The 15,945-nt window shown below is 43.4% G+C and overlaps 1 protein-coding gene across 4 annotated transcripts in view; it reads left to right on the top strand.

Annotated features, from left to right (window-relative positions):
* Positions 1 to 35: 35 nt before the first annotated feature.
* map7d2b (MAP7 domain containing 2b) overlaps positions 36 to 15,945 on the top strand; it is a 30,604-nt gene continuing 14,694 nt past the window's right edge. For 3 of the 4 annotated variants that reach the window (XM_069666894.1, XM_069666893.1, XM_069666892.1), the window contains exons 1-6: positions 36 to 137; positions 1,327 to 1,410; positions 2,410 to 2,463; positions 3,079 to 3,239; positions 12,957 to 13,101; positions 15,590 to 15,679. In XM_069666894.1, coding sequence (XP_069522995.1) covers positions 101 to 137; positions 1,327 to 1,410; positions 2,410 to 2,463; positions 3,079 to 3,239; positions 12,957 to 13,101; positions 15,590 to 15,679 — 571 coding nt within the window. In that variant the 5' untranslated portion in view covers positions 36 to 100. The remainder of the gene's footprint in view (positions 138 to 1,326; positions 1,411 to 2,409; positions 2,464 to 3,078; positions 3,240 to 12,956; positions 13,102 to 15,589; positions 15,680 to 15,945) is intronic. The other variant, XM_069666895.1, reaches the window with a different exon arrangement.

The following is a 15,945-nucleotide window of genomic DNA, read 5'->3' as shown; positions in this document are numbered from 1 at the left end:
CCCTGAGTCATTGTGTTGCACCGGGCGGTCTCCGGTGGTAACTAACGGTTCTCTGGCTCCTGTCAGGTCCCTTTGCTGAACATATTCGACGACCTTTGAAATGACTGAAGTGGCTTCAAGCCGCCCTGAGATGACAGGTGAGGAAAACATGCTTTCATTTGTACATTTCCATGTAAATGTAAAGGAATTGGTGTCTGATGTACTTGCAGACACCTTATTTGTTGGTTGGATACGCCCTTAAATATCAACTTAATATATTTACTATTAACTTCATTATAAGACTGAAGTAGTACGTATTTCCCTGTAAAGACCCTGTTTATGCAGCACACGTTGAGACTTCTTGATGTCATGCTGGGCTTTGTATTTATTTTTTTATTTAAAAAATATAGAATAGGTGTGGTAGGTTTTTTTTGCAATGCATCTGAAGATTGTTGGAGATTAATAGCTTGGCATTCTTGTTTTTTTAAATATTTGCATACATTATCTGCAAGGTTTTACATCTAACACTGATGTCATGAGGTGAGGGAAATATCTCCATATGCATCCTTTTGAAAACCTTTTGCAATGTTGCAATATATACATATATATATATGGAGCATGTCAAAATACAAAATATGGGATGTCTTAATACATTTAATAATATATAGTTTATTCTGTTGGCATGCATTGCAGTTTCATGCATTATATTTTCTCGCATTACATCCCTGATTAGTGACTGACAGGCTAACTGTTGTTCCTTCATTAATTCAGCATCTTATTATCATCTCGGTGTTCATGTGACACATTCCTTTAACTAAAAGCAGCTTTTACCATCTTTAGAACAGGATTTCTTTTGCATGTGATGTAATCTTCTTCAGTGCAGCTGAAGCCGAGCAGAAGAACCCCTGGGACACTTGGGATTTAGCTCAGTTTAGCATGCATTTGCATGTCGAATGACTCGGTGTGTGTATATGTGGTAAAAGGGACATTTGCAGCCGTCCCCTCCTGTGTGTTTGTGCACACAGACGTTGGTCGATTGTCACCCTCGGGCAGCTTTTATGTCAGCTTGACATATTGAGGAAAAACAACAAAACAGGAAGAAGGCTGAGGGTTACACTCTGGGGTCTGACACTGACAGCTCATACTGACACCTGACCCCAAGGACGAGTCAGTGACTGACAGGAGATCTATTGTATTTGGTCGCCATGACTGCTAGTATTGGAGTCTCTTCCATATCCATACATGCAGGAGTCACGTTCTCCACTCGAGCGTTAATGTCTTCAGCTGTATTTGCCTCTTGGTCAGCTGTGGCATGAATCACGTCTGACTGTTCTCTCCAAAACACAGCACTGGCCCCTCCTCCTGCACCGCTGATCACCAGTAGGAACACTTCTCCTTGTCGATCACCATCCAATCACAGGAGCCCTCCAGGTAAACTTCTAATCACATTTCACACGCTTTCATGTGCTTCCATTGTCCTCGTGATTCAGGGAGGAACGAAGTGACAGTGTGACAGGATGAAGATGAAGAAAGCACAGAGCATATGGCAGAGCTGCGAGAGCTCATGGTGTTTGGATTCCTTCATCCTGACTTACATTTATGATCTTTATTTAGATCGCTTTGTTTTTTATTAACTCTCACTGATCTCACAGCAGATTCACACACAATATTCACACGTAGGCACACAGATTAAACCGTATGAAAACATATACAGCACCCAGGGCTCCAGTTCCTTCTTAAGAACAATCACATTTATCTGACAGCTTTAGTTCATTGCAGATTAGACTTTTTCATTCTTATCCTGTCCGTAGAAAACAATATAAAGATCCAAATGTGTCGATTCTGAATGCTCGTGACAAAATGAAAAATGTCCCTGATGAGTTTTTGGACAGGAAAGATTAAATGTGTTTGGCTGCAGTTAAAACGGTTCTACAGTCGGTTCTTGCTCTGCAGCACATAAATATAAATTCTCCTGTTTCTTTAACTAAATAAATAATTTAAACGCCCTTCAGATTAGCTTAAAAATGCATCGTCACAAAGCTAAACAGGCTGATTTTCTGAGCTCATGAAAGGTGGGCTTTTTAAAGATTCGTTTTTCTCTCAGGACAAACATTTGATGATGTCATAGAATGTGATGCTGCACTGCAGAGTAAACTAACCAACAGCATATAAAGTTAAATTAGCATAGCCGTAAACATCCACAGCCGTAACAAGCAGCAAACGCATTGTGCAGCCTGAATATTGACCCAAACACATCACATATGATAGTAATACTGACAGGGACCATGTGAATGCACTAAGAGTACTTTTACAATATGGTTTTGAATGCACGACTTCTTAATTGTTTTTCCACCTCTGAATATAAATCACGAAGGTTCAACCTGCAGCCAGCTGATTCTATCTTTGCTCTTTTCCTCCACCTGTCTCAAGGATCTCGGCATCAATCAGCAAAAGAGCGACTGGACGACAAAGAGAAGGCACAAGGTATGACTAACTCTCCAGCTGGTGCAGCTCTGTGTGGTCTGTCCTGTTCATCTGTCACTGCACACACACACACACACACACACACACACACATGCATTATGGATGCAGTGCAAGTGAGGGTGTACTCGCTCGTAATGGAGGAAGCATTAAGATCTCTAACTGTAGTAAAGACGTCAGAACCTAAACACAATAAATGTTTGCAGTAAATTAAACTTCGCTGTCTAAAAAGGAAATGGTCATTGTCTGGAAAAAGAAGCTTTTATTTCTTTCTTCATGTTCACTTACTAACCCTGGAACACAAAACCCTGGCTCAATGTGATGAAAGTTTGTTCAGGAGTATGCACTACTCCTGAGGCGGCTTTTTGCTCTAACATCTTAAGATCTTTATTCGAAGGATTCCTTGTGTCAAAATCTACTTTTAAGACCTTAATTAATTCAGTTTTGTAGCACATGAAGCACATTTCTGCCCTGGGGCTCATGGCTACGAGTAAGAGGAATAATAATTCCCTCTAAAATTGTATAAAAAAGTACAAAAGCGCCCCAACGTAAATCTGGTGTTTAAGTATTTGAGTAAATACCCTTAACTTTGTGTGTTTGCTGCGCGTGTTTGTTCAGAGATATCGGAGGTTCTGCGGGATAAGGAGCGTCGTGTGCAGCAGCAGCTGGAGCGCCGCGCCGAGGAGCGAGGGAGGAAGATGGAGGAGCAGAAGAGGAAGGAGCAGAAGCGCAGGACAGCGGCCGAGGAGAAGAGACGGCAGCAGAAAGAGGCAGAGAAGGTCAGAGGTCACAGCAATTGTTTTTTTTTGGCAAATCATAGACTGTATAAAAAGATGGATGACATGACAGCCAAACCCTCTCTGTCGCCCCCTGCTGACTGGCAGCAGTATAGCTCATAAAGCCCGCCTCCTCCATGTTAACAGATGGGACATGAGTCAAACTATAAAATCAAAATACACGTCAAATACATTTTTCTCAAACATGGTTTCTGTCATTATAGTTAGTTCTTATCATGCTGATTTATGTCACAGTGTTCATTTTTCTGACAAGTTTACTTTTAATTAGTTATTTGATGCTATAAAAAGGGGGTGCGGCCTCATGATTGACAGCTCTGTTGACAAATGGGGCTCCTGCAGCGTTTTGTTCCCGAGTAGCAGAGTAGAGGAGGAACGGCGAGAGGAGACGTAACTAACACTAACACTACAGTCATTGAACTCACCAGCGTCACCAGCTCAAGATGTAAATGGAGACGCGTCGTCCATCTTTATATACAGTCATTGATGCATTCAGGACGCTCATCTCAGTTAAAAGTCTCTTCATTGTTTTTATAATTAGCAGCCGTTGTTTTTGTCGTTCAGGAAGTTCATGTTAAGACGTCATATTCAAGGTGAAATTAAGTAAAATGCAGACTTTGTTTGTCCCGTTTGAATGTGCAGCATGAAACACAGAAGTGGGGGATTATTGTTAAACCATGATGTCGCTTAGTAAAACTAATCCCGTGTGAATTGTACTAAAATTAGATTAGTCACATCTGTAGGTGTGATGTCATGTATGCTGTCTCTGTTTCCACACGTCAGCAGTTTTATTATTAAGGATCAAAATACCCCTTAACTGTTTTTAAAGACATCAATACATGTTATTTTTATCCTAAACTGCCTTAAATGTTTTCAAATAACATTTAAAACGGCAACAAAATGTTATCATATAATATTAATAATATAGAAAGGAACTGAAGGTAGATAAACAATACTGAGCAACTGCACCTAGCCCAAGTTGGCAACTCAAATGTACGTTAATCAGAATAAACTTGAATGCAGCATAAGATAAGTTTTATTATGAATGTACTCGTCACAGCAGCTCACAAAACAGACAAATTAAATAAAGTACAAAAGTAGGAGGCAATAAAAAGATGAAAACATATCAATAATATCAGTAATGAAATAATAATATACTCTTCACACTATGTACACACAACACATTATGTATTGGTCTGTGTGCTCCTCCTTCATCCTCCCTCTCTCTGTCATCAGTCTGTTGTTTAAATCACGAGAACTATGAACCCTCGCTCTCCTCTCCGTTCTCTCTCTGAGCTCTCTGCCGCAGAATTAATCGTGTCGATCCATAACCGAGTCAGTGTACTTCCAGCCGCCGTTCGACTGAACCGGAGTTTAAGGGAATACCAAGTAATTAATGCAGAAGCTTTAATGACTTTCTGTCGGCTGACTAATTGTGTGCATTCAGGTGAAACATGACGAGTTTGGCTGCTTTTCTGCAACAGCCTCAGAGCCACCATAAACCATAAGAGAGCTTAAAAATCTGGATCTCTTTGTTAATATTCTGCAGGTTTCACGGTATTTTTTTTTCATGTCTGGGTCTTTTATTGGTTTATAGCAGAGGTGGCCGATATGACCTAAAATTTATATCTGTTAATATTTTCCTTTTGGCGGTATCAGTTATTATATTACAAACTGAAAAGTTCCTCTACTCAAACCATGATTGTAGCTCTTTTTGCTCTATTGTCAATGTAAGGGAACACATCAGTGTGTTTTCATGTACATATTAACAACTATATTTAATATTATTTGGGACTTTAAAGTCTATTTTCTATTTTACGAAACAAAGACTACTTTTAGGCGTCTACAAACAGACTTCCTGTCGCCAAACGCACAGCCTCATGCTGTGTGTGCACAGGTGCAGGTGAAGCCACTCTGCCACACCTCTGCTGCTCCGTGAGCGGTCCTCATGCAGCCACAGCGCTCAACAGCTCCGGGCCGAGGTTCAGCTAATAACGGGGACACATTCACTGAAAAGCCGACTCGCGTAACTGCGCGTCTGAGTCAATCATCCCGCCGACATTATACATGAGGGATGCAGCGTAGGGTGTGTCTACAGGTGTGACACACACACACACTCTGCATGCAGAGCAGCAGGTGTCTGTGTGCTCTGCAGAAGAGAGGGTAAATGGACTGTACTTACTTTGCGACCACTCAAAGCTGCTTTTACACAACATGTCACATTCACCCATTCACACACACCATTCACACACTGATGGTAAAGGCTTAACTGCCAATCTCTAATCAGATCGATGCACATTCATAACAAGGTGGGGTTCAGTGTCTTGCCCAAGAACACTTCAACATGTGACTGTCGCAGTCAGGGATCGAACCGCCAACCTTCCGATTGAGAGACGACCGACTCTACCGCTGAGCCACAGCCTCGTGTGTATATTTAAATAAAGTTTTGTTGAAAAAAAACCATAAGAAAGCTTATATGACAAGAACTGAGACGTTTATGTTCCAGGGTTGGTCTGACAGACGTGTAATGTCACATGTCTTGTAAGCTACTGGATGCCCCTTGGGATCAATAAAGTATCTATATATCTATCTATGTATGTAACCCAAGGAAAATAATTACAATGATACAAATAGGCCTTAAAATGACATCTTGTGTCTCTGTGTAAAACGATCATTTCCATCAAACACACGCTTAAATTCCAGGAGTGGCCTGTGTCTGACCCTCGCTGGCAGAGGTTTATACCCTGACTGATAGTGACATTAGCTTCATTAGCATCATTAGCTTCATTACATCAGTACGTCCTTTTCTACACTGAATTCCTACATGAACGACTGATCATAAATCAATAAGGGAACTGATAGAAAAGAAATGAAACGGGCGTTCAGATACATTTAAACAGATTTCCAATTCGTATCATTACAGATTGTGTAGCCAGCTGAGTCGATTACATTAATAATAGTAACTTTATTTATAAAGCACCTTTAAAAAGAAGAGTTTACAGTGCTTTGACAAATAAGCAGTCATGAACAACTAAATACAACTACAGTCAACAGGAAGTCAAAGCAAGAGGACAAAAGATGTAAAAACACGGCGGAGAGGAAACGGAGCATAAAGGGTTAAAGGAGTTAAAATCAATGAATTAAATAGAAATAAAACACAAACATCACATCACATAAGAGCAAGTGGATAAAAGTGAGTTTTAAGAAGATGTCACTGATTCTGCAGCCTCATCTCCTCCAGCAGGTCGTTTCAAAGTCGAACACGATCTCCTTTAGATTAAAGCCTCGACTTACACTCACCGGCCACTACATTAGGTACACCTGAGCAGTCTAATGTAATCCAACACACCAGCCATTTGCTTTTATGTTGCCTCTTGTCTAAGCTGTCATAGAGGTGTTAATTCAATGATACTTCAGCGTCAGGGTAAATATTGGTGGTGCAGCTGTCTTATATTCAGAGGTGTTCCTAATACTCTGGCCCCCTCATGTATATAAATAGAGGAGGACAAAAAATTAGAGGCACATCTGGATATAATTTGGTTTACTACAACACCACCTTTAACTACGGCCTCGGTATTAAACAGGATTTAATTTACACTCTTCAGACTCTCAACAAAACAAAAACTAAACTTGTTAAAAGCAGAATCCACGGCTGTGCTGTCGTACTGAGCTGCATTAGATGTTTCAGGTGTACCTAATGAAGTGGCCGGAATGAACAGAAGAGCCCCACCTGAGGAACTGAGGCTGCAAACAGGCTCATAGGGTGTCAACAATTCTGCTATGTAGACATGTGCTTTAAAACTCTTAAAGGAACAGGACGCCAATGTAGTGAAGCCAGGCTTGTGGTGATGTGATGTCCTCTGTAACAGCCAATAAAAAACCAGTAAAACAGTGACTCTGTTAGACTCCTGTTCCTGGTTTTAGACCATAGATAAAACTCATCACTCTGCATGAGTCATGAGTGGGCATCACTTGGCCGAGAAGAGCCATTGACTCACATTAGTATAATCCCTGTTAGAGTCCTGTCTGAGTTATCTGCTGCGCTCGTGCGATAACCTTTCAGCTGGAGGTAGCACATTAATTATTAGTGCATGTCGAAATGCTAAGCAGCACATGAAGGGTTAACGAGCCGGCGACAGCCTGATCCACTGAGAGTTCACCGCCCGGGGGGGGGGTCGCTGTCGTTATTGATTTAAAGGGTGTGTTTGCATGCTAACAGCCCCTCCTCCCCTCCTCCCCTCCACACGCTCATATGCATAACTTAATGACATAATGATCGGTCAGTCTCGTGGGGCGATGACATCACCGCCGGCGTATCATGTGCCGTTTACTGGAACAGACGCTCGATGCTGGCAGTGCTGTGACAAGCACATATTTCACCTCTGAACAGGAAAAGATACAAACAGGATCAATACGCTTTTATAAAGAATAACAGGGATTAAATGCAGGATCTAAATCTCTATTTAATTTAGTCTTTTTGTAGGCATTAAGGGCACTAAGCGTTACTGCTTATCATTGTGGACTCTTTCAAATGGTGAAAAATGGCCGTCACAGTTTCTCAGAGGAGCTCAAGACTGCGTCTACAAATAGTTTTCTTTATTTTCAAAATAAAAGTCCAAGGTTAGAATATGTTTCATAAACAGGGTGCTCAATTTTAGTTGTCATATTAATATCTGAAATGAACTGATCTCATCGTCATATCGCTCGTTGACTCCTGGATTCTCACGCATGACGCATAGCTGTGTTGACCGACTGTGTGCTTTCATTGTGCGTGCACGTCCTCTGAACCTTTGAAGCTGTGTGTGCATGTTGAACTAAGCTAGTTAACTATCGTAGCTCATTTCTTGGCTATAAATTCAATAAACTTTATTTGTTTGGAACTGCAGTTATATTAAGCAAAACATTTAGATGAAATTTAGAGGCGGCTGTGACGGAGTTTTTCGGTAAGTTAAGTGTCATCCCGCTCCACCCGTCAATCACTACTGCACTGACTCTGGCTCCAAATGACGTCATCATCGCAAGATGGCAGCGCCCGCACGGGGGCTGTTTTCACTTACATACAATGAGAGTAGATGGAGACGTGTAGTCCATCTATATATACGGTCATCGGGCACGGCACTGAATCCCAAACTGCTCCTGAAGGTGTAGCCATAGGTGTATGAATGAGCCTTGGAGTTGGCACTTTGCATAGACTAGAAAACTAGAAAAGCGTTATATCAGTACAGTTCATTTACCATAAAGCCTTAGGGGAATGTTCATCTCTGAAGATATTTAATAACGATTAATCGTCAAACTAAAGCAAATGTTTGTCGTCTTTTTGAGTTTTAAAAATGACCAAAACTATTCACATAACTACCAAGACAGTTTATCTTTATCTTCTCTTAAACCACTAATTTAATTCACCTTTTATTTCAGCTCTACATTGTGGTGTTGTCGTTATTATAACCCCAAGCAGCTTATTTCTATGGTTTTTGCCGTTGTTACGACTTTTATAACATTTAAGAGAAATCGCTGCAGGTCGTGTGTCTGAGGTCACAGTCTTTATTTATTGATCTTAATCGCTGGGCGAGTCATTGGTGATCATAACAGAGCTTCTCAGCCAGTAGACAGACCGTTCGTTAGTGTTCAGACTTGTTTTTAGGCTTCATGTGCTCAATCATTTTTTAAGCAGACAAATAGTCACTTATTGTGATTATCGTCCTGTGTCAGGCTCTTAATCTTCGCAGGTAGCTTCATTTAAATGTCTGCAGATGTGAATGAGTCCATAATGAGCAACTCTAACTTCTAATTTATGTTAGATTTATGCAAAGACATAAGTTGAGGGACTGGATGAATTTGAAGTATCTATCTATGCTATACTGTATTATAATATACCATGTACTTCACCACTCTAAGATACATCAGTGGTGTTATTCTGCAGAAGTCTGCGCTGCAGTCTTTGATCTGTATCTTCAGTTTATCTGCGTCTCTTTCTTCTTCTACCATTCCTCCCCCTCACCTCACGCGTCTCCCTTTAAATCTCTCTCCCCTCTCCCCCCCCCCGCCCTGCCGTCTCTCCTCCCTCCTGCAGTCTGTGCGTGACTCTGCATGCACCTTCAGCAAACACACCCACAGTGCTGAGGTGGGGCCTTCCCATCCTTTATATATAGACGACGTACTGGAGCGGCTGTCTGCTTAGTGACACCACAACTTTAATGGCGGCTGAGTGAAAACAACAGTCAAGGAAGCGGTTGTAAATAGAAAGCAGGTCCAAAATTAGCAGAGAGAGAGAGACAGACGAAAGAGAGAGAGAGAGAGAGTTGCCTTTGATTTGATTTGAACAAAAAAATTATGCTACATATATTCTAAATCTCTTTATAGAATACACATTTAAATATGCTGCACATAGATGTAAAAACAAGGCCTCAAAAATCATGCTTGTTCTCCTTGGACTATTTTTATAATGGAGCTCATAGTTAATAAAAATCAGCCACTTTAATGCTTTGAACTGGATTAAATGTCAAATCAAAGTTACAGCAGAAGATTGATCATAACTTTGGTTTGCCAATGTCTTAAAGGTCACGTGCGATGTTGCACAGAGCATCATAATCAGATATTTACCAAGTCATTAATCAATATTGGGCATAAACAAAGGACAGTGTAAAGACTGGCTCACTACGATTTAAAACAAGAGTAAAAATCACATTTTAAAAGTATAAACGTCTTACATCTTTTCTCTTGCCTGCAGTTGCTCACAGTGCTGTTAAAACAGGATCTGTATGTGTGTGCAGGCTGTCCGGAGACATTACAGACCTATAGACTAACAGTGGGATTGTAGTGACAGTGGACTGCGCTGCAGGAGGCTTTAGGTGCTTTCAGTCGACGTCATCAGACCTGCAGCAAACGCTCGCTGGGTGTGCATGCTCAATTTTTTGTCGTTCTGGTGTTTACATGCGCCGCTGCATTTAGTCGGAACTACTGTGTGACATGCGCACATTATGCATTCTGTTCAGCCCGTGTGTAACTACACAGCTGCACTGACATATATTTTATTTACCTTGTTTTCTTGAGATAACGAGGCTGCAACACCATAACGTCATGATCACAACTCGTATCCCCCCAAAACAAACATAGAAACAGGCTTAAAGATAGAATCTCAAAGATTTTCATGTAAATAAATGTCTGTTAGTCTCTATCTATCTCTGAATGAGGTAACTCAATGGTGACTGAGCCTGTGGCCCACTGATGACAGCCTTTGCATTTGCAGTATTACAGACTGGGTGTCTGTGGCGACATATGCGGAAGAAATCACAGGCGGTGCCCATGAGTGACGCGTTTTCCTAAAACGTGCAGGCAGGTAGCTCTCCAGGAGCAGGGCTGGAGCCTTATTATTCTGACTGAGGTGTTTGTATGGAGACTTTTATTCAGTTCGGGCTTTTAAACCGATTATAATCAGCCTCCATGTAAACACAGCTACTGTCACTACTTTTAGCTACAATATGATTTAAAAGAGAGGATTTAGCAAAATGTTGGACTGAACTAAATAATTAATTATCTTGTTAATCAATGTTCTGATGCTTATCTGCCTCCAGATTACAGTTATATCTTTATACAGTATACTTTATCCATGATCATGAAAGAGGTCTTACGTTTATTCTATGTGATATTAGAAACCCTGTAATAACCCATGAAATCTCTTTGAATATCTGCTGTTAATATAAGAATGAATAATAGATAGACCCTGTGCAGTCACTCGATCTGACAGCGTCTTAAATTGTCTCCATTATGATGGAAGAAAGAAGAGAAGGACGTGTAGAATCACATCTCTTCTCAGGCAAGGAGGCACTTTTTAGACAATGAGCACCTGAAAATTAAAATTTATTTTGTTCTCTAAAGTCAGATCGATGATGTGCAACGTGGCAAAACGGTTTCAGAATGTTGCAGAGAAAGTTGCAGCGGTGTGAGCTGGTTAGTCGCAGAGCGTCTGAAGCCTTGTCAAATCTCTAAATGCAGTTCTAGAACTGAATGATGTAGAGCTCACTTCAGCCAATCAGGACACAGCAACCCTGTCTCTGGCGCTGCAGTCGCCAAACACGACTCCGGATGCTCTCTTTGCTAACTCTCTGTCTTTGACGTTTATTGATCAGTGTTACAGCTAACATCGTGAGCATGTCACTGTCGCTGTCATCCACTTCTTTTACAACGATAACAGAAATCCAGCTAGTTAATTCATGTAACCTGGGCCTAATCCTAACGATATAGTTTTAACACAGAAGTAGACCCCACTACTATGTCAGTGCGTCGTTGCTATGGAGACGGTCAGCTGCGTTGCGTTGCTTTGATGTGAACGACCCAGTTTTAGAACGTTTAGGGTCAGGGGATTCTTTCGGCAGTCGCATCGAGTCTCGTTGTGAATCATTGATCTGAAGTGGCCTCAACATCATGATCATGTCACTGTCATCAACTTCTGTTTATAACAGTAACAGAAATCCAACCAGTTAAGTCATGTAACCTGGGCCTAATACTAACGTTACAGTATTAACTAAAGTTATAGCATTAACGCAGGAGTAGTGCGGTCTGTCAGTGCGTCGTTGCTATGGAGACGGTCAGCTGTGTCTGTGCGCGTCGCTTTGATGTGAACGGCCATGTTTACGATGTCCGGCGATTCTTTTGGCAGTTCCGTCCAGTCTCGTTGCGAATCATTGATCCCTTATGGAAAAATACTGAATTTTTTAGACCCATTAAGTCAAATCAATTTATTTCTATCGCAGATGTAAAACACAAGGAGGAAAGCAAAGTGCTTTACAGACAAAGGAGACAGAAAACAACGTTAACAGACAGCAAAAATCAAACGTATGCGCAGGCAAAGATCAAGATCAAATCAGTGAGTGATAAGTCATTTGAGTGTTCGAAAGAGGAGGCAATAACAGGACAGAAAAGGCCATTATTTGTGTGTATTGTCACATCATGTGAAGGATGTGTTGTGTTGCCGTTCTGCTGGTTTGTCACTGCTGTTAAAGTACATTTTACTGTGTGTAAAAAAAAAGGTAGAAAGGAAAGTAAGCTAGCATATTTCAGACGCAGAGGAGATTTAAAGGCAAAGAAAAGCACCATGAAATCTGAGAGCACGAATAAGGAGATAAAACCAATGCAACCAGTATCAACATCCAGTCTGTGCGTGCGTGTGCGTGCGTGTGCGTGCGTGTGGAGGCACGGTCCCCTGTGTACGTGTGTGTGTTCATGCGTGTACGTGGGGGTGGTGACGGGTTGCATTTTGTCGCTTCCTGTCTGATTAAACTGCTCTGTGAAATAGATTCAGTCATTAGAGAGAGAAAGGGAGGGAGGGAGATCGAGGAAGATAGTGACAGAGAGAGAAAGAGAGAGAGAGAGAGAGAGAGAGAGAGAGAGGGAGGGTGGGGTTAATAATTGCGAGGTAGGAGAGAGAGAGAGAGAGAGGGGGAGTCGGAGCTACCTAGAGGGAGCGGCAGACAGAGAGAGACGAGGAGAGAGAGGAGCAGAGCTGCTGTATTATGTATCACTGAGCGATCGAGTGCTGGTGACCGCCGGCACACAGAACAGAGGACGGAGGGGCGAGGCCGCTGCGGTGTGCATGCGGTAACCATGGCCCAACCGTCTCCCTGCGCATCGCCTGGCTTACGCCGACGTAGCGATGGCTCAGTGAGAGAATGTCTCTTCTTCCCTGTTTCTGAACGCAACGAGCAGGAGCGGCTGGAGGCCCTGGTGCGCCGGAGAGCCGGAGGCGCCGAGAGACGAGGAGGAGGAGGTGGAGGAGGGGGGGATCCGCGAGACCACCTGGATAACAGGCCCAAACGTTGGACATGGGGAGGACCGCCTGATGGAGTGGAGGGTGAGTACGATGGGAGGGTGGGGGGGGTTTGTGTTGATGGAAGAAGAAGAGCGATGATGTCAGCGGAGGGTTGGTTTGAGATGTAGAACAGGAGAGAGCAAACGGGCGGATACTGATGGGGGCTGGGAGGGGAGGTGTTGGGAGGGAGGTCTGGAGGTCAGGGGGGAGAGAGAGAGAGGGGGGATGGTGGGATGAAAGGGTGGGGAAGACAAAGCAGAGGCTGCTGGAGAGGAGCAGGTGAAACGAGGATAACGAGAGGAAGGTGAGGAGGAGGAGGAGAAGCGATGGAGGTAAAAGGAGGAGAAGGGCAGCGGGTGGAAAAGGGTGTGGAGGCTGCAATGCAGGAGCAGCGCTTTGTCTGTAAACCTCGTCTGGGTTAGAAGAGGCCGAGTGTGTTTACAGTCATGCTTGTGATCAGAGGTGTGTGTTAGCTGAGGCTTTTAGCTTGTCAGTGTGCTACAGGTGTGTGTTTATGTGTGTCATTGCTCTGTTGTCTTATTTCCGAGCTGGGAGGTCTCGTTCCCAGAGGAGCAGGAGTTACACATCAACCTTGAGCGCACCAAGGCCGCGCACATAAACACAGGCAAAGTGCGACACGAGGCGGTTTTCTCTGCCAGCATCCATCTCTGTTTTAATTTTGCGTCTTTTTCCTGTCGGATCGCATCATCTTTGAGATATTTCTGGCGTCATGACGAGCCGGCGGGAGGCTACAGCGCCGCCACCAGCCCGGCATCCAGATCCTGTGGTGCATTCATAACGCCATCAATTATTCACTGTACCCATCAGGCCCAGCCGTTCTGGCATTGACCCGGGATCAGGGTCCTCTTAGCAGCTCGTCTGGCTCCGGTCCGGCTGACTGGCAGAGAGGCTGCTCTGGGATCAGTCGGGCCCAGCAGAACGCTCACTGCAGCAGAAACAGCAGCGTCTCGTCTTACAGCTCCACTCGATTAAAGGACAGGGACTCACTAAAGACGCAAAGTGTGTGTGCGGGTGTGTGTGTGTCTGCATGCTGCGTATTCTTCTCTGGTTCCAAGTGGTCCAGTTAAAATTCTGCACAGCTGCATTTTCTGATGCTCGTTCCATCGTGGCAGCAGTCACACTTTTCTTTTATCATTTATGCATCACAGCTGACTCAGTCGTGATTACACGTTTGGGGAACTTTGAGTTCACGATTATTCAGAACACAGGAGCTGGAGGGAAGCGGCTGTTAGGGGGAAATAGTGCCATGTTTTGTGTGGAGGTCATGTTAGTGTTGATAGTAAATGTACAGAGAAAGCAGATTTCTCCTGTTTGAGTGCCTACATGTACCAGAATGCATTGCGTGTGAGCAGCTGCAGCCTCTGCCTCCATTCGCTGAATTTGTTAGGAGGAATAATCTCTAATAAATCCAAAGCCAAAACATTTATGTTTGATGTGTCTTCATAAATTTTCTGCACTCGTATCCTCTGATTTAAGTTTTGTAGCTTTTTTACAAAACAAGCAAAGCTGAGAAATCCTGGAACAGTTTGTGGTCCTTTAACGCAACCAACTACGTCTCATGAGAGTGCTGCTGCCGAATGTACTCATGCTTTGAGACTTTTGTGGTGTGGAGGAAAATGTGTTGGAAGCGATCACAAGCAGTTTGGTGCCGGTCATTTATGGTCTTAGAATTGACCCTTCGCTAAGTCCCGCCCCCCCTTGGTTACTGTTGCTACCCCTGTCAAGCTTTCCGTGTGGAAATAGTATGCCGTTTCCGACTACAACAGTAAGAGATGTTCCGAGGGGAAATAATAGCACATTTCTGGAGGTATACTTCCCAAATATCAGAGAGGAGTCGACAGAAAGGACGACAACGCGCATCTGAAAGCTTCATCCAGAACATAATGTGTCAGCGGAGACGTGAGAATGAAGAGCGCACCTGTCCAAATGCAAGCGCCAGGCACCCCACGTCTTTACAACGCATGGTTAGGACAATCATATGCAGGAACAACAATGTCTTTGTTTGCTGACATGCTAACCTAGCCAAGTTAGTTAGCGTCTTGAGAGCTTTTGCTGATCTAAGCAGCGAGTGAGGGCTTACACAATTTATATTCCGTGTTCGACTCACGAAAAGCGTTAGGGCATCTGAAAGCTTGACAGGCCTCCCGTGCCTAGTTACGGTTGCTAACGTAGGAGTGGACATTGGCCGTTCAAGGGAGGAGCTTAGCGCAGGGTCATTTACCCTCACAGCTTTATTGCATGGTGTCCCGCCCTGTAAGGAGCATCCATGTTGCATCGTGGGTCTTGTTTTATCTGATTGTTTTTGGTTTTAATGCGCCACTTCCTGCTGAGTCCGGCTGTGGAGTTCTGTACGTCTCTGATATTTCCTGACTGTTTATGTCGCTGTTTGTGGATGTGTATGTGAGGATGGTTTGTCACCTGTTCCTGTGTGTGTGTGCGTGTACATGTGGACGATGTGTGTGAGTGTGTAACGCTTTGCTTTCTCCGCTCTGCTTCACCTGCTGCCCAGGTAACCCTAAGACCCCGCCCTGCCCTGCCATTGGCTCCGCGCAGCCCAATGAGCTTCCTGCTGCTTCAAGTGCCAGCCAATCCCGTAACGGTACAGACCACATGACTGTGTGTGTGTGCGTGCCACGCTTATGCCGCTCCCCCACCGCCACCAGTCCTGCTGTCTCACCTGCAGCTGTTCCTCCGTCTGCATGCGGCTGTTTATCGTCGTCGGTGTTTTTGATGTGTTGGTGTGTCTCTGTGTCTGGTGGTGAATCCGCTGCAATCTTCTTTTTCTTTCTTGTTACTAAATATATTTTATAATTTCTTTACGCCTAATGATTTCCTTAGATAAACATCTTTGCAGTGAAAAGGTTC

The sequence above is a fragment of the Semicossyphus pulcher genome, unplaced genomic scaffold, assembly GCF_022749685.1.
Source record: "Semicossyphus pulcher isolate SPU_LCO1_2020_fin unplaced genomic scaffold, fSemPul1.0.p SCAF_18, whole genome shotgun sequence".
In the NCBI taxonomy this organism is placed as follows: Eukaryota; Metazoa; Chordata; class Actinopteri; order Labriformes; family Labridae; genus Semicossyphus; species Semicossyphus pulcher.
Note: the sequence above shows the minus strand (reverse complement) of the source record. Positions and strands in the feature narration are given on the sequence as shown.